At 41.2% G+C, this 25,689-nt stretch overlaps 1 protein-coding gene and 1 long non-coding RNA gene across 14 annotated transcripts in view; one reads left to right on the top strand and one right to left on the bottom strand.

The window, feature by feature from the left end:
- LOC130296887 (uncharacterized) overlaps positions 1-25,090 on the bottom strand; it is a 28,304-nt gene extending 3,214 nt beyond the window's left edge. For 2 of the 3 annotated variants that reach the window (XR_008849328.1, XR_008849329.1), the window contains exons 1-3: positions 24,519-25,090; positions 15,548-15,611; positions 973-1,111 (exon numbers count right to left, since the gene is read on the bottom strand). This is a non-coding gene — a long non-coding RNA (uncharacterized LOC130296887). The remainder of the gene's footprint in view (positions 1-972; positions 1,112-15,547; positions 15,612-24,518) is intronic. The other variant, XR_008849330.1, reaches the window with a different exon arrangement.
- NKAIN4 (sodium/potassium transporting ATPase interacting 4) overlaps positions 1-25,689 on the top strand; it is an 89,181-nt gene that overhangs the window by 50,034 nt on the left and 13,458 nt on the right. For 9 of the 11 annotated variants that reach the window (XM_056548921.1, XM_056548924.1, XM_056548915.1 and 6 more), the window contains 4 exons: positions 3,311-3,391; positions 5,742-5,939; positions 12,734-12,794; positions 22,353-22,437. In XM_056548921.1, the coding sequence (XP_056404896.1) occupies positions 3,311-3,391; positions 5,742-5,939; positions 12,734-12,794; positions 22,353-22,437 (425 nt within the window). Of the gene's footprint in view, positions 1-298; positions 356-3,310; positions 3,392-5,741; positions 5,940-12,733; positions 12,795-22,352; positions 22,438-25,689 lie in introns of those variants that run through there. The other 2 variants (XM_056548926.1, XM_056548916.1) reach the window with 2 other exon arrangements.

The following is a 25,689-nucleotide window of genomic DNA, read 5'->3' as shown; positions in this document are numbered from 1 at the left end:
ATGCAACAGAAGACATGGATTGGCATCTGAGATGTCTGTGCCATAGAGGTTGTAGTGGATGTTGTGGATTTGGCTCACAGAAATGAAGAGGTTAACTCTGTCAGATAAAGCTTCAGCAATGACAAATCTTATCCACCTAGCTAAAGTGTCTTAGAGGCTAGAACTCTTCTTAGGAAGAGATAATTGCAAGAACAAATTCTCTGACTGCCTTTGGTGAAAGGTTCAGGAGTTGTGGAGTCTGTGTTTTCAATCATAAGCTGGTTCAGCAAAAACTGGAAAAAAGGCCTTTTTTATTAACATTACTGCAGGTGCAACAATTCCTAGGAGTACCCTTAGGAACCAGCTTCAAATGGAGGTATAAGAAGGCTTAGAGGGAATGTAATCACCTAGTTTGTTTTTGTTTTTTCACTGTGCAGAGCCAGATACTAAAACATGTTTCTTTTTTTTTTCTTTTCTCATTGTAATTACGGTATTTATTCCACGATTTTGTACATTATTATGGGGGCTGTCATCTTGCCTGAGCTATTTTCAAAAGCATTTTGAGATGTAGTTTACAGCAGGACCCATGGAAATAGGCAAAAATAGACTGAAGCTGTCCCATTCACATGAATGGGAGAGGGGTCTGGGTGTGCTTTGTGACCTTTTCAGAGGTCATTCTACAGGGAGGCTGATCAGTGAGCAATAGCTGTTGTGTGTACCTCTGTTATCTATACACTGGTGTCACCTCTCGCTGTGCTCCTGTCTGTGATGATAAGAAGGGCTCTACTGGGAAGTAAATCAGTACAGAACATGGTGCCTCAGCTTAGTTTTAGGCCTAGGGGCCAGAACGGAAAATGCAAGATTATAATAAAATATAGAAAAGACGGCAAAAAAAAAAAAATATATATATATATATATATATATATATAAATACATATATATATTTAACATAAAAACATTTAATCTACAGGTCACTTTTTGATGACATATTACCTTTTAAAGACCAATTCAATAGAAAGGGTAACCTGGCACTGCGTTTTAATCGCGAGTATATTTCTGCACGGTCCCGGTGTCAGTGAGGTGTAAGTTCAGCATATATGCGGTGGTGCTCACGCTGTATAAACGACAGGCACTGCAAGTATACATTTAGAGAGGAGAAGAAAAGAAACACAAACACAAATCACTCACCACCACTGCAAAAAGCTGTGTTCTTTATTTTGTGCACATCGGCTCAGATGGTATATAGCAAACGGATGCTACAACAGGGCAGTAGGTGCAGGGTGCACCATCCACCGCTCTGGACGGTGCTCCCTGCACCTACTGCCCTGCCAAAAAGGTCACAGAACACTCCCAGACCCCTTTTCCATTCATGTGAATGGGACAGCTTCAGTCTAGTGCTGGGGAAGTATTATAGTAGATATATACTTGTACATAGGAAGGAGTATTCTAATAGTTTTATTTTTGTACACAGGAGACAGTATTATAGTAGTTATATTCTTGTACATAGTAAGCAATATTATAGTAGTTATATTCCTGTACATAGAAGGTAATGTAATAGTAGTTATATTCTTGTACATGGGGGCAGTATTATATTATTGTACATAGTTATATTCTTGTACATAGTAGTGTATTATAGTAGTTATATTCTTGTACATAGGGGGCAGTATTATATTAGATATATTATTGTACATAAGGGACAATATTATAGTAGTTATATTCTTGTACATAGGGGCAGTATTATAGTAGTTATATTCTTTTACATAGGAGGTAGTATTATAGTAGTTGTATTCTTGTACATAGGGGCAGTATTATAGTTGTCAGGATCCGGACTGGTATGCAGCAAGGACACTGGAGGTGGATCCTCTGTGTCAGTGAGGTGATGGCGTGGGCCGTACCAGGGGAACGGAATCTAAGGGGTTACTGGTTTTCACCAGAGCCCGCCGCAAAGCGGGATGGACTTGCAGCGGCAGGTAACCCCCAGGTCTTTCCACCCGATAGTGACTCAACCCCACGGACAGCTGAGACAGGCGCAGTACACAGGGACAAGGCAAGAGTAAGGTCGGTCGTAGCAAAAGGTCAGGGCAGGCAGCAATGGATCATAGTCAGGGGCAACGGCAAGGGTCTGGATACACAGGCTTGGGATGCACAAAACGCTTTCTCAGGGTACTAAGGCAACAAGATCCGGCGAGGACAGGAAGGGGAAGTGGGTTTATATAGGAATGGGAAGTGATAAACAACTGATTGGGCCAGGCACCAATTAGTGGTGCATTGGCCCTTTAAATTTCAGAGTCGGCGCGCGCGCGCCCTAGAGAGCGGGGCCGCGCGCGCCGGGACGTGACAGCCGGGGAACGGGACAGGTGAGTGGATTGGGATGCGACCCGCGGGCGGGCACGTCCCACTACGCGGATCGCATCCCCGCCGGCAGTGACAATGCAGCGCTCCGGGTCAGCGGGTCTGACCGGGGCGCTGCAGGCAGGAGAACGCCGCGAGCGCTCCGGGGAGGAGCAGGGACCCGGAGCGCTCGGCGTAACAATAGTAGTTATATTCTTGTACATAGGGGGCAGTATTATAGAAGTTATATTCTTGTATACTGGGGCAGTATTATAGTAGGTATATTCTTGTACATGGTAGTGTATTATAGTAGTTTATATTCTTGTATATAGGGGGGAGTATTATAGTAGTTATATTCTTCTATATAGGGGACAGTATTATAGTAGTTATATTCTTGTACATAGGGGCAGTATTATAGTAGTTTTATTCTTGTACATAGGGGACAGTATTATAGTAGTTATATTCTTGTACATAGGGGGCAGTGTTATAGTAGTTATATTCTTGTACATAGGGGGCAGTATTATAGTAGTGTATGTGTGGTAATGAATGTTAACTGTTTGTCAGATCAGAAGTAAATGTTTTCCAGCAGTAGTAACTACTTTGATGAGTAGCAGTTTTAATAAGCAAAGCCTGTTATATGTCATTGAGTTGTGACCTGAATTGCCCTTAAGATTCATACCTGCCCCCCTGCAGCCTTAAAGAAGCTTTCCTGTCATCAGCACAATAAGAACTTTATTTATTCTCGTCCATTCAGTAATAAAAGAGGATTATAAGGAGCTGAGTCATATGTCTAAGCTTCCTTATTCCTGTGCCCCTGTAAGCATATTGGAGCATTTTTTTTTTATTTACTATATCCCCTAGAATGAAACATATGTCTGTTTAATTTTTATGTATTTTCACCCTTTTTTTTTTTTTTTTTTTTTTTTACTTTGATTTTCAAAACTCTGATTCATGCATTTATACACATTTCTTTCTTTTACTCTCTGTCTCTCTTTCTTAGTATGCCATCTGGGCAGCCGTTTGGGTGACCTGGAATGTTTTTCTGATCTGCTTCTACATGGAAGTAGGGGATCTCTCCAAGGTAAGACGTACAGCCAGGCACCACTTTTTTTTTTTTTTAAGGATGATTTCCAAATGGAACCTGTCTCCACAAAAGGCCCCTTCATGTTGGAGTTCCTAACATCAGTGAACTGTGATCTCAAATCTGTGGCTTACTATATGCTGCAAAACTACAACTCCCATCATGCCATAATTGTTTTAGTAGCTCTACTGACTGGTCTCTGGTGTGCTTTTTGTATCTGTAGGTGGTGTAATTAGTGAAAACACAGTTGCAGATGAAATACAGGAACAGTCCAGATAGATGCTCTGTACTGTGAAGGACCTTTTGTGTAGGGTGCATGCTGAAAAAATTCTGTGCCACACAGTACTAACTCTGGCTGTAGATCACTGAAGAGTTTAGTGTACGTAGAGGAGTTCTTTTTTTTATCTTTCTTGTCCTCTGGCCAAGCAGCATTGTTCTTGGAGCAGGAACATGAAGCACAGCGTGAACTGGAGACAACCTATTGGGTGAAATACTTCAAAATGACATGATCACTGCATACACTACCCAGATCTGTCTCCAGTTAGATGATACTTGCAACTGGAACAGTGGTTGAGACTTGTAGCAGACTCAGACTAGATCAGAATACAGGGTAGATCTGAACTTGACAGAACTTAGACTAAACACTCTAGGTTAGGTGTATGTGTGCCTAGCAGGAGCAGCACTAGGATAGATGTTGCTCTGGCAAAAGCCAGACTAACACTAAAGGGTTAAAGTCCTGCCCTCTGGGGAGAGAGGATTAAAAGCCTTTCTAAAAGTTTCCGCATAGAAATTAGCTTGGGGGGCATGTCATGTGACCAATTAATCATTCATCTCATACAATATACAGATATTTAACCCTTACACTCTCATAATACCTTAGTGTATGCTGTTTTAATACTGTAATACACAGAAACAGTTATGCAGGTCAACTTACAGTACCCCACACACTTAGAAGGCACTTAGAAAAGGGTTTCCTTAGCCACTTGACAACGTCTGATGTATTGTAGCTGGGACACAGGTAGCAGGAAACTTCAAATGTACATTACATAAACATTGAAAGGACATCATACAAGTGCCCCAAACTAAATAAGTTTTTAAGGTTATACCTCAAAATGTATGTAACACTGAAATACATTAGAAAGATATCAAAGCTGCAAAAATAGTAGTTACCATACGTGGGAATGAGGCTGATACTTAGCTGATATCTGATACTATGTGGGCAATGAAAATACTTGATTTGCTATGGCAAGGGCTGTTATGCTTGTAGTATGAGATCCGTGTGTGATAATATAGAGCTCTTATTGGAACAGGGAAACACATTAGTGCCTATTACATGCTTGATCAGGAAGGATGTAGTGACTGCCACACATCCACACTGCCACACGCTCCTCATGCCAAATGTCCCCCATCTGCTGCTCTTGGAATGCCAGTATTTCCCCAGCTGTCACTAGGCACGCCTGTACTCCACACTGGATAGTCTAGGGTGTTTTAGTGATATTCAGGAACTGCAATACTATGCCAGCTATTTATGAAAAAAGAGAGGAAACTTATTTGATGCTGGACTAAAATTATATCCTGGCTCATTTTACACCAGTGGTGTATATGATGCCATCAAGGTGGGCATGCCCCTGCTACAGAGCATGGGGCCTGACTAGGAAAATAGGCATTTTCTGGTGCTGTGGACACTTACATTGATGAGGGGCACTGTAGCTTTCCAGGGATACTAGAATAGTTGTTTGGGACTGTCTCAGTGATGGGGGCAGTTGTGAATGGCAGAGGCCACTGTGGATGGCAAGGGGCTCTTTGGCAGGCACTGTGACTGGCTATGGCCACTGCAGCAGGTGCTGAGCATACTCTAGTTGAGGGGGTTACTCTCGTTGCCTGAGGATATTGTGACCAGTTTTAGGTATCATGGGGCACTGCAGATTCTTTGGCTGTCTGGGGCCTTTAGGGCGGCATTGTGGACACTTTGACAGGTGGGGGCAGTGTGGATGACTAGAAAAACTGTGACTGATAAGGAGCATTGTGGCTAACTGAGGACATTATGGCAGCTACTCGGAACACTCTCGATGATTGAGGGCACTGTAGCTGACTGGGGAAATTATGGCAGGTGGCGGGACACTGATAGGTGTTGGAGACACTGGTTAATTGGGGCACTGTGGAAGAAATTGGGGACACTGTGTCGGGGTGAGGACACTATGACAGGTGCTGAGGACACTACTTTAATGGTTTGGCAATGTGGATCAATAGGAAAACTGTAGTAGGCAATGAGGGCATTGTGTATAGCACTGGGGAATGTGGATATTACTGTTTACCTGTTTATTATCTGACTGTTCTTTTACATTTACAGGACAGTGACCTCCTCACGTTTCACGTGTCTCAGCATCAGTCTTGGTGGAGTGAGCATGGTCCGGGATGTGTGAGGAAAGAGTCACCTGTTACCGGCATGCCCGGGTTGGAAAGTCACTCTTATGTATCAGTGGTTGGATGTGCCATAGAATACCAGTACATTGAGGTGTTACACAGTGCCTCACAAATACTGCTCTCGGTAAGGTTGAACCTCTAGTTTTTGTTAGTATTTGCTCCCATACAGCTTTTCCACACTACAGCACAAATTCAAGAACTCTCCTAAAGTTACATAGCTGAGTTCAACCTGAGCATTCAATTTCATAGACGTAATGATAAATCAAAAATATTAGCCCCAACCTTACCCATATTAACCTAGAGAAGGGGCGCAATCTAGGCATTTACTTAAAGGGGAATTTGGGCCAAATTCATCTTATTCCCTATCATTTGGATAGGGGATAAGATGTATTTGGCCAGAATACCCCTCTAAATGGGGCTATCTAGGATTAGACAAAACATCTCAATTGTTCAAGAGACAGCACCAATTGTGTCCTCAGTTTGTGTGTGACTTTACAGCTCAATTTCATTGTTGTGAATATTGCCAAGTTGTAATAACATACACAACCTAAAGGACTGTTGTGGCGCTGTTTTTGGAAGAAAGCTGCTCTGTTTTTTTTTTTATTCCCGGATAACCCCTTGAACTGGCAATTACTAGAATTGCCTAAGCCTTACCTGGTGCAAATGGAAACTAGGGTGCCCCCCCTAACATTCTCAGAGGAAATGGCATACTATTATCGGTATTACATACCCCATTACAACACCTTTATTGGATAATTCCATATAGAGTAAATGTTATTTCTTTCAGAATCCATGGGACCTGATATATGCCTGGTAACCAGATATTCCCGATTATAGGAAGTTCACAAAAATACAGATGCCTTGCATGTTTTTGTGGGATTCCACCTTACTTTTCAGTATTGGAAACACAAACAAGATTGAAGGAATTTCACAGTGTTTATTTTTATCCATAAATCGGGGTGGGGGGAGAGGTAATGTGTCTCCTTGGGGAGGCCTCCACACTAGTGTAGGGAGTCTTATAGGAAAAAAATATGCAAAGCAGAGCTACTTTACATATTTTATTCCATAGTACACCTTGCTTCATTTCCAGTCACTAGACATTTTCCATCACATATTTCCATCCTGAATCTCTTGTTCTATGGTTGTCAGCCGCCCTGATGAATTATTCACAGACTAATGATCTAGAACGCCCCCCTTCCTGTAGTGCCCCTCCCCGCCTTGCCTTTGTGTGTCAGATGGCTCCCATTCTGCACCTCAGCTGAGGATACCGCCCCCGGGCTGGCAATGTACCGGAGCAAAATGAGTTCCCTTTCACAAAATGCCATTCATATACGCAGCAGTTCTTTGTCCCAGACACGTGACACTGACTGCACCATTGACAACTGCAAAAATATTTGCTCTCAAATGAATAAGCCCCAATGATTTCTGAGGATCATTTTTAAATAAGTGTCCCATAAATCACTGAATAAAGCTGACAAATTTGAACATTTCTCCATAATCTGTATAGTAATATACACTGTATGAACCCTTTACTAGAGCCCTCTGCCATTTCACAATTGGATCTTCCCTGTATAAAGATAAGATCCTTCACCCTGGGATGCAGCACAATATCCAGTGATCCGTTTTCTGGGGATTGGTTCAATTGTGAATCCATATCAGATGGGAAAATTCAGTGACCTGGAGCGAGGACTGGTTGTCATAGCTAGACTAGCTTGTGGGGGTTTCTCATGCAATGGTGTGGAAAGTATACACAGAATGGTATGAAAATCAAAAGGGGATCCTGTGGACAGAGACAACTTGTTGCCGAAAGGGGTCAGAGGGGTGTCAAGAATTGTTCAGATTAAAAGGCGAGGCACAGTCAAGAAACTGCAGCCAAATGTCCAGCTAACATGACCGAACCTACAACTCACTGTTTCTTTGCATGGGTGGGCTATAACAGCAGACGACCAGCTCCAGGACTGTTAGGGAAATAGATAGGTGAGGCTCCAGGAGCCAAAAGAGTAAAAATCACCAAATAGTGGTAAAACTCCTCATCAGATGGATCCAAATCTTTGTGACACAGAAAGCATGAATTAACTATCCTTCCTGTCAATTGTGAACAGTTCAGGCTGGAAGGGGTGGTGTAATGGTGTGAGGAATAGTTCCTGGGTCCAATAACCCCTTAAGGACCAGGCCAATTTTATTTTAGCATTTTTCGTTTTTTCCTCCTCTCCTTCTAAAAATCATAACTCTTTTATATTTCCAGTTACAGACCCATAAGAGGGCTTGGTTTTTTGCGCCACCAATTTTACTTTGTAATAACATCACTTATTTTACCATAAAATGTACGGCGCAACCCAAAAAATATTATTTATGTGGGAAAATTGAAAAGAAAACCGCAATTTAGCAAATCTTGGAAGGTTTTGTTTGACATGTTTATTCTGTGGGTCAATGCTATTTAAATGATACCCATGTTATATGCTTTTCTATAATTGTACCGCTTAAAAAAAATCTCAAACTATTTTTATAAAATTAGTTTCTTTGAAATTTTTACCACCTATAACGTTCTCATTGTTCCGTATACGGGGCGGTATGAGGGCTCATTTTTTGCGCCTTGATCTATAGTTTTTATCGGTATCACTTTTGCTTAGGTTTAACTTTTTATAATTTATTTATTGATTTTTTGGGGGAATAAAATGTGACAAAAATGCAGCAATTTTGGCAATTTTTTTTTTGACGTTTATGCCGTTTACCATAATTAACAATATATTTTGATAGTTCAGACTTTTACACATGGGGCGATACCAAATATGTTTAATAATTTTTTTATGCTTTTTTGGGGGTAAAATGGGAAAAAAGGATGATTTACGTTTCTATTTGGGAGGGGATTTTCAAATTTTTTTCAATTTTTTTACTTTTTTTTTTTTACACTATAATAGTCCCCATAGGGGACTATTTTTAAAGCAATCATTTGATTGCTAATACTGTTCAGTGCTATGTACAGTGGTCCCTCAACATACGATGGTAATTCGTTCCAAACGACCCATCGTTTGTCAAATCCATCGTATGATGAGGGATCCGTGCAATGTAAAGTATAGGTAGCGGTACTCACCTGTCCACGCCACTCCGGACCAGGTCCTCACCGCTCCCGATGCTGTCCCAGGGGCTCCCGATGCTGTCCCGCTGCTCCGGTGTCGTCTTCGCGATCCTCCAGCTTCTTCCGCATCTTCTGCAGGGTCCGGGCCTCGCTTTCGGGTGACGTTATTACGCTGCTGCGCAGTGACGTAATAACGACATCCATGCGGCAGTGCTGCGGGCGATCTGATCATCCATTTAAACTACCGCACTGCTGCTGATGCCGTGATCTGTATTGATCCCGGCATCTGAGGGGCTAATGGTGAACATCCGCACAATTGCGGATGTCCGCCATTGCCGGCGGGTCCCTGGCTGCTGATAGAAGCCGGGACCTGCCACACATGACGCGAACACCGGTCCGTTATACCGTTAAGTACCACGGCACCATGATGTACATTTACATCCATTGTCGTTAAGGGAATGTGTCACCAAATGTGTTTTTTTTTTTTTTATTAAATAATGTGCAAAAGGAGAGGGGGGAGAGGGTTTTGTATTTTATTTTATTTTAATTTTTTTTTCAAATCCACTGTCACCATTTTGTTGGTGTCTGAAGAGTGGTAAAGAACAAACTAGATGTCTCTGCGGATGTCACTGCTCCTCAGGGACTTCAAGAAAATAGTGCTGGCTCCGCCTTTAATTTCACTTAGCCTGTGCTATGCACATGTGCAGTAAGCATTCAATGCTTTTCTATGAGACACTCTGTCTTAACTTTCTTATGCCCTGTGCTTGCCATAAAGCAACTGTGTAGGTGTTGTGAAGTGACACACCGCAAAGAAGCTACAGTAATGGCAGCCACCCCATCTCCCCCCCCCCCCCCCCCGTACACACTTTATTAATAAATAACATTAAAACTATATTGTCCTAGAGTCACAGGCCTCTTACCAAAGCCAAGCCAGAGCACCCTGCTCTGTACTGACAAGGGGCAAGCACCTCAAAACAGCTGTCTGCGGAGGGGTCTTCTTCCCTTCGGGGAAGAGTTCTGGCTTGGCATAAATCCCAGTCAGTTTCTGAGACTTCGTAACTGGAGCCAGAGCTGATTTTAGGGCATGCTACCTGAGAAGGTGGTGTTATGAGCTTCTTTGCATATTCCTTGTCCTAAAACTAAATTAATAAATTAAATGCTTTATCTTGATGAAATAATTTTATTTATTTAAAAAATTAATTGGTGACACATTCCCTTTAATACCTGTGGATGAATGTTTGCACTGTGGCCGACCAAATTCATCCGTTTACGACAGCTGTTTCTCCTATGGCAGAAAGAGATTGTCAGTAGGACAATGCACCATTCACAACGGCTGTATAGTCATGGATTGGATTCTGCAACATGACATCCAGTTTTCACTGTTTCCGCATCATTCAGATTAGGTAAAACTGCATGTTCAGAGATATCACAATACAAACCACAGTAGTCACACATTTTTAAGGGGGTTACGTCTAAGTCGTATCTAGTGCACTGTCAAAGAAGTACGACAGATGGTGAGCTGACACGATCTTTTGTGAACTACAAGAAGTGATCCTGTCCACATGGGCCGATATTCCTGCAAAACAATTTCATTACCTAGTGGAATCTACACCATGATGAATTTCTATACCTTTAAGGGCCAAAGGAGGTCCAACATGCTACTAGATGGGGGAACTAATACAGAGGACATTCAGTGTGTATTGTTCATTATTTATGAATTGGGTAGTTCAGGATAAACCCTAGAAGTTCTACTATCAATAGACACTATTGTTTGCAACTCTGGATAGGTATAGTCCTGGCATGCACATAATTTAACCCTTTATCAACTATGATTCTCTCCATTATATATGGTCTATTGTGGTTATATAAACAGCCAAATGCACCCTTGATTCCCCTTAAACATAAGATTAAGCCTCTTGGCCTACTTAGTAACTACCACAGACTGTAGATGATAGTGACAGCCGCAAGACTGGGTATCTCCTGCTTATTCCCTTTCCAGCTGCGACTTACAGCATTATTGGGCTTGTACCCTTTTAATGGCACATTACACAATATTATTACCTTCAAAGATGAGAAAATTCTATATACCAAAGGATATAGCATTGAAGTGTGGATACTGGGCATGCCATTTTATAAGGGGGTCATGGTTGCTTATATCCTGGTTGCTATAGACCAGGGTTGCACAACCTTTTCTGGTTTAAGGGCCACATTATCAGATTGTACCACTCCTGAGAGCCACAATAAAATGTAATGGGGTATTCACATTTTAGATATATTCGACTGATAGGGGCTTCACTTTTGTTACTGCCATCTATCTAGAGACCGTGAGTCTCCAGCTACCCTATTTGGCACTCCAGCATACCGTAAAGGGAGAGACAAAGTAGTCACACATTTGACCTACTTAGTGCTCCCATAACAGAGTTAGATACAGTGTCCCCTTTGTAGCAATAGCCACACAGTGCTCTTCATAGAAGTACCAAGTATGGAGCTAACAGCACAGTTCACTGCATCTCTTTTGCCAGGCCCAGTCTGTCTGAACATATCACATACAAGCCTATGTCCCAGTGGTTGGGGGCCCCACAAAATGGCCTAGTGGGCGATATGTGGCCCCTGGACCACAGTTCCTACACGCCTGCTGCAGACAAATAGAGAGTACAAAAGAATGTTGAGTATTAACTCTATTTCCTACTGACATTTAGAACAGGGAGGCCTAAGCTCGACTTGTTTGACATTCTTTATTAATATAATGGAAGTTCTGACCCATATATTGCACTGCAAACAACCCCTGCTGCTTGTGACCTTTCATATGTCTGCTGTGCACCACAGAATACTCCTACACGCTCCCCTCCCTGACACCTCCTGACTCCAAGGCATTCCTCAGCCGATCCCCTATCATCCCCACATCCAGCTGTGTAGGGTCAAGCATTCCTGCTGCTACAAATGACTTTCCCTACATATTCCTGCCATGTTCCTGGCTTGTTTTAAGTACAACATATTGGGTTTCATCAGCCAAGAAGAAGATATATTGTAGGGCAATTTCAGTCACAGTTAAGACGAACAGGTCAGCAAACATTCCTAAGTTACATGGTAATAACATTCTATACAAGAGTATTTTCTCAGGATAAAGCACAGATTTCATATTTTCTTAAGGGCAAATGCATATGGCTGGATTACTGTGGAGGAACTGTATATTTAGAGCCAAGTATAGAATCAGATACTTTCACTAGAGACCAGGAAATCCTTTTTTTAAGGCAAGCTGAGTGAAAAACTTTCTCAATTCCAGAAGGCATCTTGTATGAACTGCCGAAGAAAATAGGAGAGAAGTGATACCTATTTCTGGCTGGTCAGTTTTTGATCCCATGTAACTTGTGACCTGACTAGCTAAGTGTAAGAAACAAATAAGCTCTTGAAACCATAATACCTTATTATGCAAGAATATAGCTACTATATGACTGCCTCCTATTTACAAGAATATAACTTCTATAATGCTGCTCCTATGTAAAGAATACAACTTCTATAATACTACTCCCTGTGTACATGAATATATCTACTATCATACTGAAGCTATGTACAATAATATAACTACTATAATACTGCCTTCTATGTACAGGAATGTAACTACTATAATACTGCCTCCTATGTACAGGAATATAACTACTATGATACTGCCTCCTATGTACAATAATATATATATATATATATATATATATATATATATATATATTATACTACTATAATACTGTTTTCTGTGTACAAGAATATGATTTTTAGATATTGTTGGCTGTAGTGTTGCTACAGCCTATCTCTACATTATGATAAATGTCCCTTGTTCTCTTTTACAGCTTCTTGGATTTGTGTATGCCTGTTACGTCACCAGTGTGTTCACAGAAGAGGAGGATAGCTGTAAGTATATCTATATATGAGTAGTTCTTATCTATTAAAGCTATGGCTGTCACTGGGACTCAGCCAGAGGTGTCAGCAGAAGTGGACCAAGATATGCCTCTAATTTCTCCCCATAGAAACATGTTTTCTTTGTATGTACTTTTATGTTTCCTTTAACTTTATTCTTCTTGTCTTCCCTTCCTGTTGAGGTATACAAATCTTTTAAAGAAGACCTCCATTTAAATTATATTTCACAGATATGGTGTGAATGCTTCCAGGTAGTTTCTTATCTTACAGCTGATCTACTTGAGACAGTCTAGTTGCTATGGTTATGCTACCTAACAACTGAAGACTTTTTTATGGGTTGGTCAGACAGGGAGTCCTGCTTGTCAGACTCCTCAGTCCTAAGGATAGGCCGTCAGTATTAAGGTCAATGAAAATCCTTTTGCCCTACTGGAACACGAGTGGTGATAAGGTTTGGCAGTAACCAAGTTAGTCCTTTTTCCTGACCCCCTCATCTATAATGCCCAATCAATTACTTGTCCCGTCTTAGTAAGCAAAGCTTAATGACTGTATAACACAACATTTCATTAATCTTTATTCACACATTGCAGATTTTGTTGCAGAAATATATGCAACTGCCACATTCACTTGAATGGAACTTGCTTACCAATAATTTCCCACCAAAACAACCAGATTCAAAATCTCTTGAATGAGAATCCAACTTTATACTTGTGTATTTAAACTACCCCCCCCCCCCCCCCCCCCCATTTTCAAAATCTTCGGTTGCTCCCCCTCAATAGGAACATTTCTGACATTATGTAATGGCATTAACCCATCCTGAACTCATACTTTTTTCAGCTGGGCTAAGCCTTTGCTACAGTTTTATCCTGTCTGGTCACTCCTACTCCTAACTGTCTGAAACGGCCTGGATTTCAGACTTAAGCTACATTCACACAAAGATTATGCCAAAATTTAAAAACCGGCCACTGCCATATCCCCACCGGACCCACGTGACATCCCATTAATTTCATTACAAATTAAGTCAGATAGTGACAGATTTTTTTACCATATCAGTTTTTATTGACTGAAAACATGGTATGCCATATTGCATAATACACTGCTCAAATAAATAAAGGGAACACTAAGATAACACATCCTAGATTTGAATGAATTAACTTATCGTATGAAATACTTTCGTCTTTACATAGTTGAATGTGCTGACAACAAAATCACACAAAAATTATCAATGGAAATCAAATTTATCAACCCATGGAGGTCTGGATATGGAGTCACACTCAAAATCAAAGTGGAAAACCACACTACAGGCTGATCCAACTTTGATGTAATGTCCTTAAAACAAGTCAAAATGAGGCTTGGTATTGTGTGTGGCCTCCACCTGCCCGTATGACCTCCCTACAACATCTGGGCACGCTCCTGATGAGGTGGTGGATGGTCTCCTGAGGGCTGTTCCACCTGGACTAAAGCATCTGCCAACTCCTGGACAGCCTATGGTGCAACGTGGTGTTGGTGGATGGAGCGAGACATGATGTCCCAGATGTGCTCAATCGGATTCAGGTCTGGGGAATGGGCGGGCCAGTCCATAGCATCAATGCCTTCCTCTTACCAGAACTGCTGACACACTCCAGCCACATGAGATCTAGCATTGTCTTGCATTAGGAGGAACCCAGGGCCAACCACACCAGCATATGGTCTCACAAGGGGTCTGAGGACCTCATCTCGGTACCTAATGGCAGTCTGGCTACCTCTGGCAAGCACATGGAGGGCTGTGCGGCCCTCCAAAGAAATGCCACCCCACACCATTACTGACCCACCACCAAACCGATCATGCTGGAGGATTTGCAGGCAGCAGAACGTTCTCCATGGCGTCTCCAGACTCTGTCACATGTGCTCAGTGTGAACCTGTTTTCATCTGTGAAAAGCACAGGGCGCCAGTGGCGAATTTGCCAATCTTGGTGTTCTCTGGCAAATGGCAAACATACTGCACGGTGTTGGGATGTAAGCACAACTCCCACCTGTGGATGTCGGGCCCTCATACCACCCTCATGGAGTCTGTTTCTGACCGTTTGAGTGGACACATGCACATTTGTGGCCTGCTGGAGGTCATTTTGCAGGGCTCTGGCACTGCTCCTCCTGCTCCTCCTTGCAGATGGAGGTAACAGTCCTGCTGCTGGGTTGTTGCCCTCCTACGGCCTCCTCCACATCTCCTGATGTACTGGCCTGTCTCCTGGTTGCGTTTCCATGCACGGGACACTATGCTGACAGCCACAGTAAACCTTATTGCCACAGCTTGCATTGATGTGCCATCCTGGATGAGCTGCATTTCCCTGAGCCACTTGTGTGGGTTGTAGACTCCGTCTCATGCTACCACTAGAGTGAAAGCACCGCCAGCATTAAAAAGTGACCGAAACATTAGCCAGGAAGCATAGTAACTGAGAAGTGGTCTGTGGTCACCACCTGCAGAACCATTCCTTTATTGGGGTGTCTTGCTAATTGCCTATCATTTCCACCTGTTGTCTGTACCATTTGCACAACCGCATGTGAAATTGATGGTCAATCAGTGTTGCTTCCCGAGTGGACAGTGTGATTTTACAGAAGTGTCATTGACTTGGAGTTACATTGTGTTATTTAAGTGTTCCCTTCATTTTTTTTTTTGAGCAGTGTAGTAGTGGGAATGCACCCTATACATTTCACCTGCACTGATACATTGTAACAAACTATCAGGACTGAATTTGTGCTACTGAAGTGTTTACCTCGCAAAGGACTGTTTAGACCGGATACAGCTGTAGTGAACCGACAGCTTCAGGAGAATTAGATCTGTAAGAATATACAGCTTTTGGATACAAGCAATAGATAGTAAGGAATTGAAACATAAAGTACATTAGAAGTGACCTTTATTATGCAATCTTTCCTTACATATACATATGTATATAACCTAGGTTGCCATTACACATGGTGGGGAAAACCTAAAATATGCAATACAAGAATTCATTTCAGATAATGCCTTTAATTGTATTTGACAACTTGAGCCCAATGTTGCCAGCAAACAGAGCCCCCTTTTCAACCATTATCCTTTAAAGTGTTTTCTTTGCATAATGCTACTTATACTTTTGCGACATCAGCCTCAGCAGAACAAATCATGTCCTTGTCGTACCTCGATTTCATGGAAAGCATATTAACCTGCCAGTATATTGGAGTAAGGAGCAGGAGAACCCAAGGGAAATTCATAGAGACAGAATTAGACTATATAAACTGCTTACAGATGGTGACCAGGTCAGAACTGAGTCAAAGGTCCCACAGCTGCAGTATAACCCCATTCCCACAGCAGCCATGGTTATCCTGATCCTATGTGCAAGAACATAACTATTATAATACTGTCCCCATGTACAAGGACATAACTACTATAATACAGCTCTCTATGTACAAGAATGTAACTACTATAATACTGTCTCCAACGAACAAGAATAGAACTACTAAAAATACTCCTCCCTATATACAAGAATATAACTACTATGCTACTGCCTCCTATGTACTAGTATGTGAAAATTTTGAACCTGATATTTTTATTTCCTGAAGCATGTAGACAGCACATGATGGCTTTAATTAGATTCATTCTACTCAGATAAGAGGTATACTTACACCTAGCAGTAAGATATAATTGAACAATTAATTAATCAACCAATCAACCTACGACAAGTATTATAAACTGCTAGCAGAAAGTCACAGAGGCATAATGTATGTAGAAACCTTTATTTATTTATTTGGGGGGGGGGGGGGGGGTATTGTTATGTCTGTGGACTCCAGGAAATTTCTGATACAAATGTTCTACTTCCTGATCATCCTAGACAGCACACATTGGGACATACAAAACAGTAAAGAGATAAGGGAGGGAGATTAACTTTTGCAGACTCTTTTGCCAAAGGCTGACCCTTCAGAAGAAAGAATGTGAGTCTGTAGTGCTTGATGAATGTTGAGGCTGAGGACCATGTCGCAGCTTTGCATATTTCTTCCAGGGGAACATGGCATCAGTTTGCCCAATAAGCTTCTGTATATCTTGTATTGTGGGCACGAACCGACAAAGAAGAATCCAGACCTTCAAGCGAATATTAGATTTTAAACAGGTCTTTTTTTAATCCACCTAGACAAAGATGATTTACCAGCTCTGTGATATCTAACCAATAGGAGCTTCTGAAGTTTAGACAGGCAACACAATTTCCCGATTAAGGTTAGTAGTTGAAGACCCCTTAGGTAAGAATCCCCGGATGGTTCTTAGGATCACCATATTAGGGAGAATCCGCAAATATTGATCTTTCTAGGTTAATGCTTGTAATTCACTAATCCTTCTAGTAGATGTACTGACAATTAATTGAATTACAGCATCTTAATATCAGCTGCTTATAGAGGTTCGAAGAGGCTATCACCTAGCCACTTCTGGACCACAGAGATAATTCATAATGAAACAGGATTATGGAATTGCTGATGGCCCTGAAGAACTTTGACACAAGAGTTTTTTTGGAAAACAGACCATTGATATAAGCATTTACTGCTGTGAGTTGGGCATTCAATTCAGCCCCTTATTAAAGCCCTCCTACAGAAGTTGTAGAAGTGAGCTGACTTCCCTTAAGGACTTAGAGTCTTCAAAAATCAGGAGGAATACAATTTCCAGATCCTGGAAAACACCTTTATTGTGTTCATTCTTCTAGATGCTAAAATGGTATTCAGAGAGGCCTTTGCTTAAAGCCTGTTCTTTAATCCTCCAATCCGACAGTTGAAATTTGTTCAGATGGTGGCAGAACCATACCCAACTGAGTCAGCAGATCTCTACTAGAGGTAGCCCCACAGGATTAATGCGAAAGAAAACCAGGCCCTTTTTGACCAGTGTGGAAGAATGGCTGTCACTCTTACATTCTCTTCTTGGATCTTCTTCAAGACTCCAGAAATCAGGGAATTGGAGGGAAAACTGTCCTTCACCAATGGATTCTCTACTCTACAAAACGCACAGCTTGGAGGTCTTCACTGTAGCCATGTAGCCACATCTCTACAATTTTATTGAAGGTCAACATTCAGTTCCCATTCCACTGGAAGCAGAAAAATGCAAATGAGCCTTTCGGCTTGAAGATTTAAGGATCCTTTGATGTGAATGACTGAGATAGAGGACATGTTGTTTCTGCCCATTGCATGATCTGGCCACACTCTTTCTCCAGCTGAGAACTTCAGGTTCCCATTTGTTTAATAAACAGCCAAAAGTTTGTCTGATTTGGACTTGCATCACTCAGTGATGTAAATGATTTTGTGGAGGAGTGCTAGCTTGGTCGACCTAAATTCTTTGAATTTGGAAAAAAGCTACTTTTCTCCTGGAGTCTATTTATTTTGGACCCATTAGGGGGAATTTATCAAGACTGGTCTATTCTCCGCTGAATTGTAGGCCACAAATGTTGTGGAGATTTGGTATTTCGTGCGGCAAATTTATCAATAAGGAACACATACTACCTGTCTCATAGAAGCTCTACCTCTGAGCAAGCGCATCAGAAGGCATCTGTTAGGGGCCAAATGGTCTAAATTTGGGCGGTGGATATTTTTGGCTTTCTGACTTAAAAAAAAAATTTTTGACAACAAGTATTTAAGTGATTCATTTACAAAGTGTGTTTAGGTTGTCAAATCAAATTTTTGCCTACATTCTGGAACCGATACCTTCCTCATAGCATTCCCCTATGTTTGCCAATATTGTTCCTTGGGAGACGTAGTAAAAAGGGAAAATTGAAGAAGAAAGTTATTTCCCAACGTGAAACCGAGGTATTAGATGAAGAGGTAGGTTTTGAGAGCATAAAATGTGAAATCTGAAGTTTGAACGTTATGAACTGTTGCTTTTTCAAATAAAGTTAGGATTAGGGTCTCACATGCTGGTTCCCAAACAGATTTCAGTGTTGGTTTGTCTTTACATATTATGTTCTCTAATGAATGTGGTTAAATTTAACGATATGTCAGTCAGCAATCCCACACATCTTCAAGTCTGTAACCTTGGGCATGTTTATTTGGCTCATTCACACATTTTAACCATCAGCTAATGGTACAAATACCTAAAATATAGTTTTCAAAGCATAAACCAAAGTAAATGCAAGGTACACCGAGAATAGGCCTTGAATGTAAGCAAACAAAATCTATAACAAAAATTATTCCTATGTTAGTCAGAAGCATTCTACTTCCGAAGCCAAAAAATTATTCCTATGTTATTCAGAAGCATTCTATTTTCAAAGCCAAAAATTGCAGTTTCTACAAAAAAGTTTCTTGGAATTTGAAAACTGTAGTGAGACAATCTCTGGGGTTATGACGCCCCTATGCCCTTTGGATTTAGAAATGATCTATTCAGAAAGCCGCATAAAAGTTGCAAATAAACTTGCTGCGACATTCTGTGCAACTATTCTAGACCAAAAAATACAGTCTAAAAAGCTTGATAACTTCCCCCTATTGTGTCCCTACATGGACACTTCAGCTTAAGTTGGACGCATCCGTGGCGACTACCATCAGAAGATGATGATCCTTGCTGTGACTCATGTGCCCAGGACTCACCCACCACCTGAGGTCTCATTTGACAGCCATAGAGACTGGTAGCTTTCATTCTACCCCCTGGCTGAGACCTGTTCCAGAATTATAAGGGACCTCAAGTTCACCTTTGCCCACAGCACCACCTGAATGAAGGAAGGTAGAAGCCCAAGGACTTTCATGGCTGATCTGATTTTGCACAAATGCAGAGCTTGAGACTGGATTGTGCAACAAATTTTGATAGTTCTGTAGTCGGACAATTCAAGTATCATCTTTAGAATGTTGATTTCGAACCCCAGAAACTAGATTCTTGTGGTCACTAATACTTAGGATTTCTTTTAGTTTGCTATGAACCCTTGGTTGTTGAGGGTTTGCAGAGTAACCTCTATGTGTTTGAGAAGGATATAGGTCATCTCCACCTACCTTTGTGACTACAAATATCATCTAGGATAACAGGTTTTCCACTTTTTGGTTTTTAAGAAAGTGATCTTGGGGTATTTTGCTAAACTCTAGGCAATAGTCTCTTGTGATGATAGATGTCATCCAGGCTTCTTCAGATGTTGTAGACCAGAGACTGGCAAAAAGTTGTAGTCTTGCATCCACCGGCAAAGGGAGGCCTGGGGTTGTTGTGCTTGAAGTAGCATCTTATTTTATACTTAAAACTCCCTTGTATGATAGAGGGATGATGCCTTATGTGACAACTTGGGACCCCTCACAGTGTACCAGACTGGAAAACCCCATGGATACCCTAATATCTGCAACACTATACTTCTGATAAACAGCTGGATAAAAACACATTAAGTGCAGCATAACATTATTCAAAGGTTCATTCATAGGTTCACACGTGTGTATTTTGCTGATGATTTTCCTACCCATTGAAGTCACTGGGTAGGAGAATCGGCAGTAAAAATCTGCAGCATAGTACACATGTGTAAATGTAACCTTACTGAAAAAGGGAAAAAAAAGTATCAGGGGCTATAAAGTCTTTTATCCATAGTGAAGAGAATAAAAATGCCTTTATGTCTTTCTGCTAGCGGTTTATAATGCCTGTCTTAAGTTGACTGGTCAAGCTAATTTAATCAACCTGATGAAACCCATAAATAGGATGATCAGGAAATTGCTATAGTACAGCCCCCTGTGTATAAGACTATAAATACTATGTATCTGCTATAATATTACCTCTTATACACAAGAAAATAACTACTATAATACTGACCCTATACACAAGAATATAACGACAAAAATACTGCCTCCTATGTACAAGAATATAACTACTATAATACTGCCTCCTATGTACAAGAATATAACCACTATAATGCTGCCCCTATATACAAGAATATAACTACTATAATACTGCCTCCTATGTACAAGAATATAACTACTATAATACTTCCTCCTATATACAAGAATATAACTACTATAATACTGCCTCCTATGTACGAGAATATAACTACTATAATACTGCCTCCTATGTATAGGAACATAACTATTATAATATTGGCCCCTATGTACAGAAATGTAACTACTATAATACTGCTCCTATGTACAGGAATATAATTACTATAATGCTGCCCCCTATGAACGACACATTTATCAGAGTGTACTCTGTGTACAAGAATATGATTTCTTGCACTGCCCCATGTACAAGCCTATAACCACTATAATACTTCCACTTATGTACTAGCTACTGCTATACTGCCCCCTTTGTAAGAGAATATAACTACTATAATACTGCCTCCTATGTACGATATAACTACTATATTACTGCCCCCTATGTACAAGAATATAACTACTATAATACGGCCCCTATGTACAAGAATATAACTACTATAATACGGCCCCTATATACAAGAATATAACTACTATAATACGGCCCCTATATACAAGAATATAACTACTATAATACTGCCCCTATGTACAAGAATATAACTACTATAATACTGCCCCTATATACAAGAATAGAACTATATTTCCCAGCCCTTCTTAAATCTTGCCACTTCAGTTGTCATATTAATCCTACCTGCTGTCTAGTCTACTACAATGTGTTCTCCTCGTCCACCTCTCAGCCCCAGCCCCCACCCTCCTGTACACTGGAAGTGATCATTAGTAGAAATGTAGGTCATTTGTGTGACACAAGCTGTTAACCGTTCAGTGCCATGTTACTTTTAGAAATCCAGGTTGACAAATATTTTCTACATTCATTTTTCTCTTCCCTATCCTGACAAATCCTGTGGAGAGGAGCTGGCAGCGGTGCAGGCGCAAACCTTTAATGACTCTCCACCCCCTGCCAGCACCAGGCAGCGGCATCATTATGGTCTGACAGTGACAGAGCTGCTCTATCTGATAGATTGTACAGATGTGATTTGTACTCCCGGCCTCCTTTTATTACAGAGATATAATGTAATCAGTTTGCTAGTCCATAAGTGAAGGTTTCAAGGGGCACATTTCACTTGGACAGACCCCTTTAAGTGTGTGTGTATATATGAGCAAGTTTAACACCAAGCTCTCTCTGTATACACTCATGTAGGCCATTACATTATGCCACTTCCTATTCCACTTAGTAATGGTTGTGATGGCTGTGAGTGATGGGATATGCACTTGATAAGCCCCTTCTCTTTGGAACAGTCACAATTGTCCATTTTAGTTTCCTCTGCCTATGAAGTGTATAGGACACTCTTATTATGATGCCCAGGGTACTTACAAGTAACAGTCAGGCCTCAGTCCATCATGCACTTTTTTTTATTGGTCTCCATTAAATTTTCCACCCTACCCTTCTGTCATCTATAGTATAATACATCCCATAGCCATCCCTAAGAGTTATGCCCTTGAGGATATATTCCCCTTAAATTATCCTGCGTCATTCATACCTTGCATTCTTCCTCACTGAATCATCTGCTTCTCCTCTTATGCCATCCTTGGTCTGCCATCTCTTCCATCTTTCCTCCCGCCTTTGCTTTTTATTCCCTGCATGTCCATTTCATTGGTTTTGCTTTTATTTTGAGCATTTATTTCTTTCAGTTGATTTCATTGGTGGATTTGATCCATTCCCTCTCTACCATGTCAATGAAAAGTCCAATCACCTGCTGTTCAAGCAGAGTTACCTGTAAGTATAAGCCATTGAAAAAATGATGGCATGGAGGCCCTGCGCAATGACACTATCTTAGCTGTTTTGTCAGATGGTTCAGTCTGGTGCAATGACTTTGTTCTCCTCTAATCCAGGCAATGTGTGATGCCATCATAGGCATCTGGATGACATGTAATACCTGCTGCCTTCTGTTCCTATGGTCATGACATCTTCTAGCTCCAACTCACTTTACATTCTGGGAGCTTACCATATGTATACTATTACAAATATCCACCAAGATTATTTTTTTCTGGGTATGACAGGGAACATACACTATATAGACAAAAGTTTTGGGCCCCATCTCCTAAAAGGGTTGTCCAGGAAAATACTTTGGCTAGAGGTTTGGTAAAAAAAAGTCATACATGCCCCTCCTGATTCCCGCCAATCATTGGCTGTAGCAGTGTCCGGCCAATTTCTTCATTTTTAAATCTTTCACCATCAGCTGTAATATTATTTAGAAGTGGAAGCGTTTAGGACCCAAAGTGGAGAGTACTTGGGTCGCCAAGTAGAAACGTGTTCTGTGAGTTAAAAACCACACTTCTCTATCTGGATTTATGAGTTGAAACCCAATCCAGGGTGGGTGTGCTCCTGTTGAAAGCATTACAGTCATTAATGGGGGTTTCATCTGCTCAACTTACAAATACTAAAGTGATAAGGGTATAAATCCCCCCCCCAGTATGTAAGGGGACAAAGAAGCTGTAGGGACCATTCATTTTAGATGTTGGGGGGGGGGGGGGGGGGGGGTTCAAATAATGGCCAACCTATACAAAGTAGTGTTCAAAAATGATTCATGTGGTTGCTGTTAAAGTTTACAGACAGATTGTATCCGCATGTTAAGTCACTCTGTGCATAAATTACATTGTTTATCATTTACTGATCCCGAGGTGCATCCTGTATTATGCTCCAGAGCTGTACTCACTATTCTGCTGATGGAGTCACTGTGTACATACATTACATTACTTATCCTGTACTGATCCCGAGGTACATCCTGTATTATACTCCAGAGCTGTACTCACTATTCTGCTGGTGGAGTCACTGTGTACATACATTACATTACTTATCCTGTACTGATCCCGAGGTACATCCTGTATTATGCTCCAGAGCTGTACTCACTATTCTGCTGATGGAGTCACTGTGTATATTACATTCCTTAAAGGGTTACTCCGGGGAAACATTTTTCTTTTAATTCCACTGGTGCCATACAGCAGCTGATAAGTACTGGAAGGATTAAGATTTTTAAGTAGAAGTAATTTTCAAATCTAGGTGAAATGGGAAGGCTCACTAAGTCCCTATACACTACTAACCGAGCAGGCCATCAAAACACCTATACCCACGGTGTTTCAAAGGAGAGACAATATGAATAAATGAGAGTATGGCGCAATATGAATACCGTAAATGAGAGTATGGCGCTCAAGATTATATGGAATCCAAGTCAAGGATAAATAATAAAATCCTACAATTTATTTAAAACTGTAAAATAATATCATTGTTCCACTAGTGCTTCATGTAATATAATAGATAAGACCACTAAATAAGTCTGTCAAATGTAAATTAATACAGATCTGGTAGTTATATGGAGAAATAATACTACTGAAAAATATAGAAAAAATAGTCTTTTTGCATACATTAATTTTGCATGCTGGGACCTCTAGTCCCTGTATGAAGGCAATGAGTATTCCTTCAGGCAGTCTTTATTCCGGAATTAAATAACAATAGTGCTGCCGCCAAATACTCAGCACTTGCCCGTAGCTAATGAGAGATCTCTACGCTCAGTAATACAAGTGACTAGCATTTACTTGTAAAAGACTTAGTGGGGGAGATTCATCAAAGCCTGTGCCGAGGAAGAGTGGTGCAGTTGCCCATAGCAACCAATCAGATTGCTTCTTTCATTTTCCACAGGCCTCTAAAGAGGCCTGTGGAAAATGAAAGAAGCAATCTGATTGGTTGCTATGGGCAACTGCACCACTCTTTCTCTGCACAGGTTTTGATAAATCTCCCCCAGTATCGTTACATTAAAGTAGATAAGATACAGGTAAAGAAAAAAGCGTAGTGGCACTCACCAGTTTGGTTACTTCATAGATTGCTTTATTCCGTAAGAAAGTGCATTGACATGGGCGGCATCAGATCCGTCCGGACCGGGACGCCAGTGCGTTCGCTTGCTCCTTAAAGTAGATAATGATGTCCGCATTTAGTAGATCTCTTTGCCAATGCAGCAGTTAGACAGTCAGTCAGTAATTCTGGATACTTTCACTTCTGATCAGTTAGTATCTTACCAGACACAATGGGGGAGATTTATCAAATCCTGTCTAGAGGAAAAATTGCTGCATTTCCCATAGCAACCAATCAGATCGCTTCTTTCATTTTGAAGAGGTCTCTGAAAAATGAGTGATCTGATTGGTTGGTTGCTACGGGCAACTCAGCAATTTTTCCACTGTACAGGTTTTCATAAATCTCCCCCAATATGTGGATGTAGAGTAGTCTCTCTGGCCGGCTATGTATGCAGGCCCGCACTTGAGCATTGCTAAAATCGGGACTTAGGTGCGGAGATAGTAGAGAAAGCGGTAAGGGAAGATGTTGGTGGTGTCCTCGTGGATAACTGTCCCATAGGATGTGATTGACAGATGGCAGACAGGTAGGGTTCCAGTGTATAAACTCAATAAAAGTCACATATGGTGGTCTTTGGTGATCTTGTGGTTATCAATTATGGCTGGACACGTTTCTGGACTGCCTTATGGACTGTCTTTCCTCAGCAGCTGTAAGCTGCTGCAGAACTTCACTAGATACAGTCCACCTCAGGGGCTGCAGCACCTCATAGTCCACCCCTTACACAAACCCTTAAAACAATTTACAAATATATTTAACTTTCTGGCCCCAGTTGATTCAAAAACAAAATCATTGTTTTCTCCGGAGTACCCCTTTTTAATGCTTCATTGTCATTTGGAAAAACTTTTAACATGTTGTCCAGACATGTCAAAAGTTTAGATCGCGCCAGGTTTCACTCATGACCCGCTGTGATTATGTGTTATAACCAGGGATGTGGGAATTGTATCGCCCGACTACCCGGGGCATGCAGTTCCGGGCGCCGGGCAGGTGAATTCTTCAGGCAAACAGCGCTAAATGCCAGAAGAATTCACATATGACGGGGCAAGACTGTCTTACCTCGTCACTAAACTGCTATAGACCGCAGCCACATGATGCAGCCTATAGCGAGCCTTCCCAGTGGAGGTGCGC

Source organism: Hyla sarda, chromosome 12 (assembly GCF_029499605.1).
Source record: "Hyla sarda isolate aHylSar1 chromosome 12, aHylSar1.hap1, whole genome shotgun sequence".
In the NCBI taxonomy this organism is placed as follows: domain Eukaryota; kingdom Metazoa; phylum Chordata; class Amphibia; order Anura; family Hylidae; genus Hyla; species Hyla sarda.
Note: the sequence above shows the minus strand (reverse complement) of the source record. Positions and strands in the feature narration are given on the sequence as shown.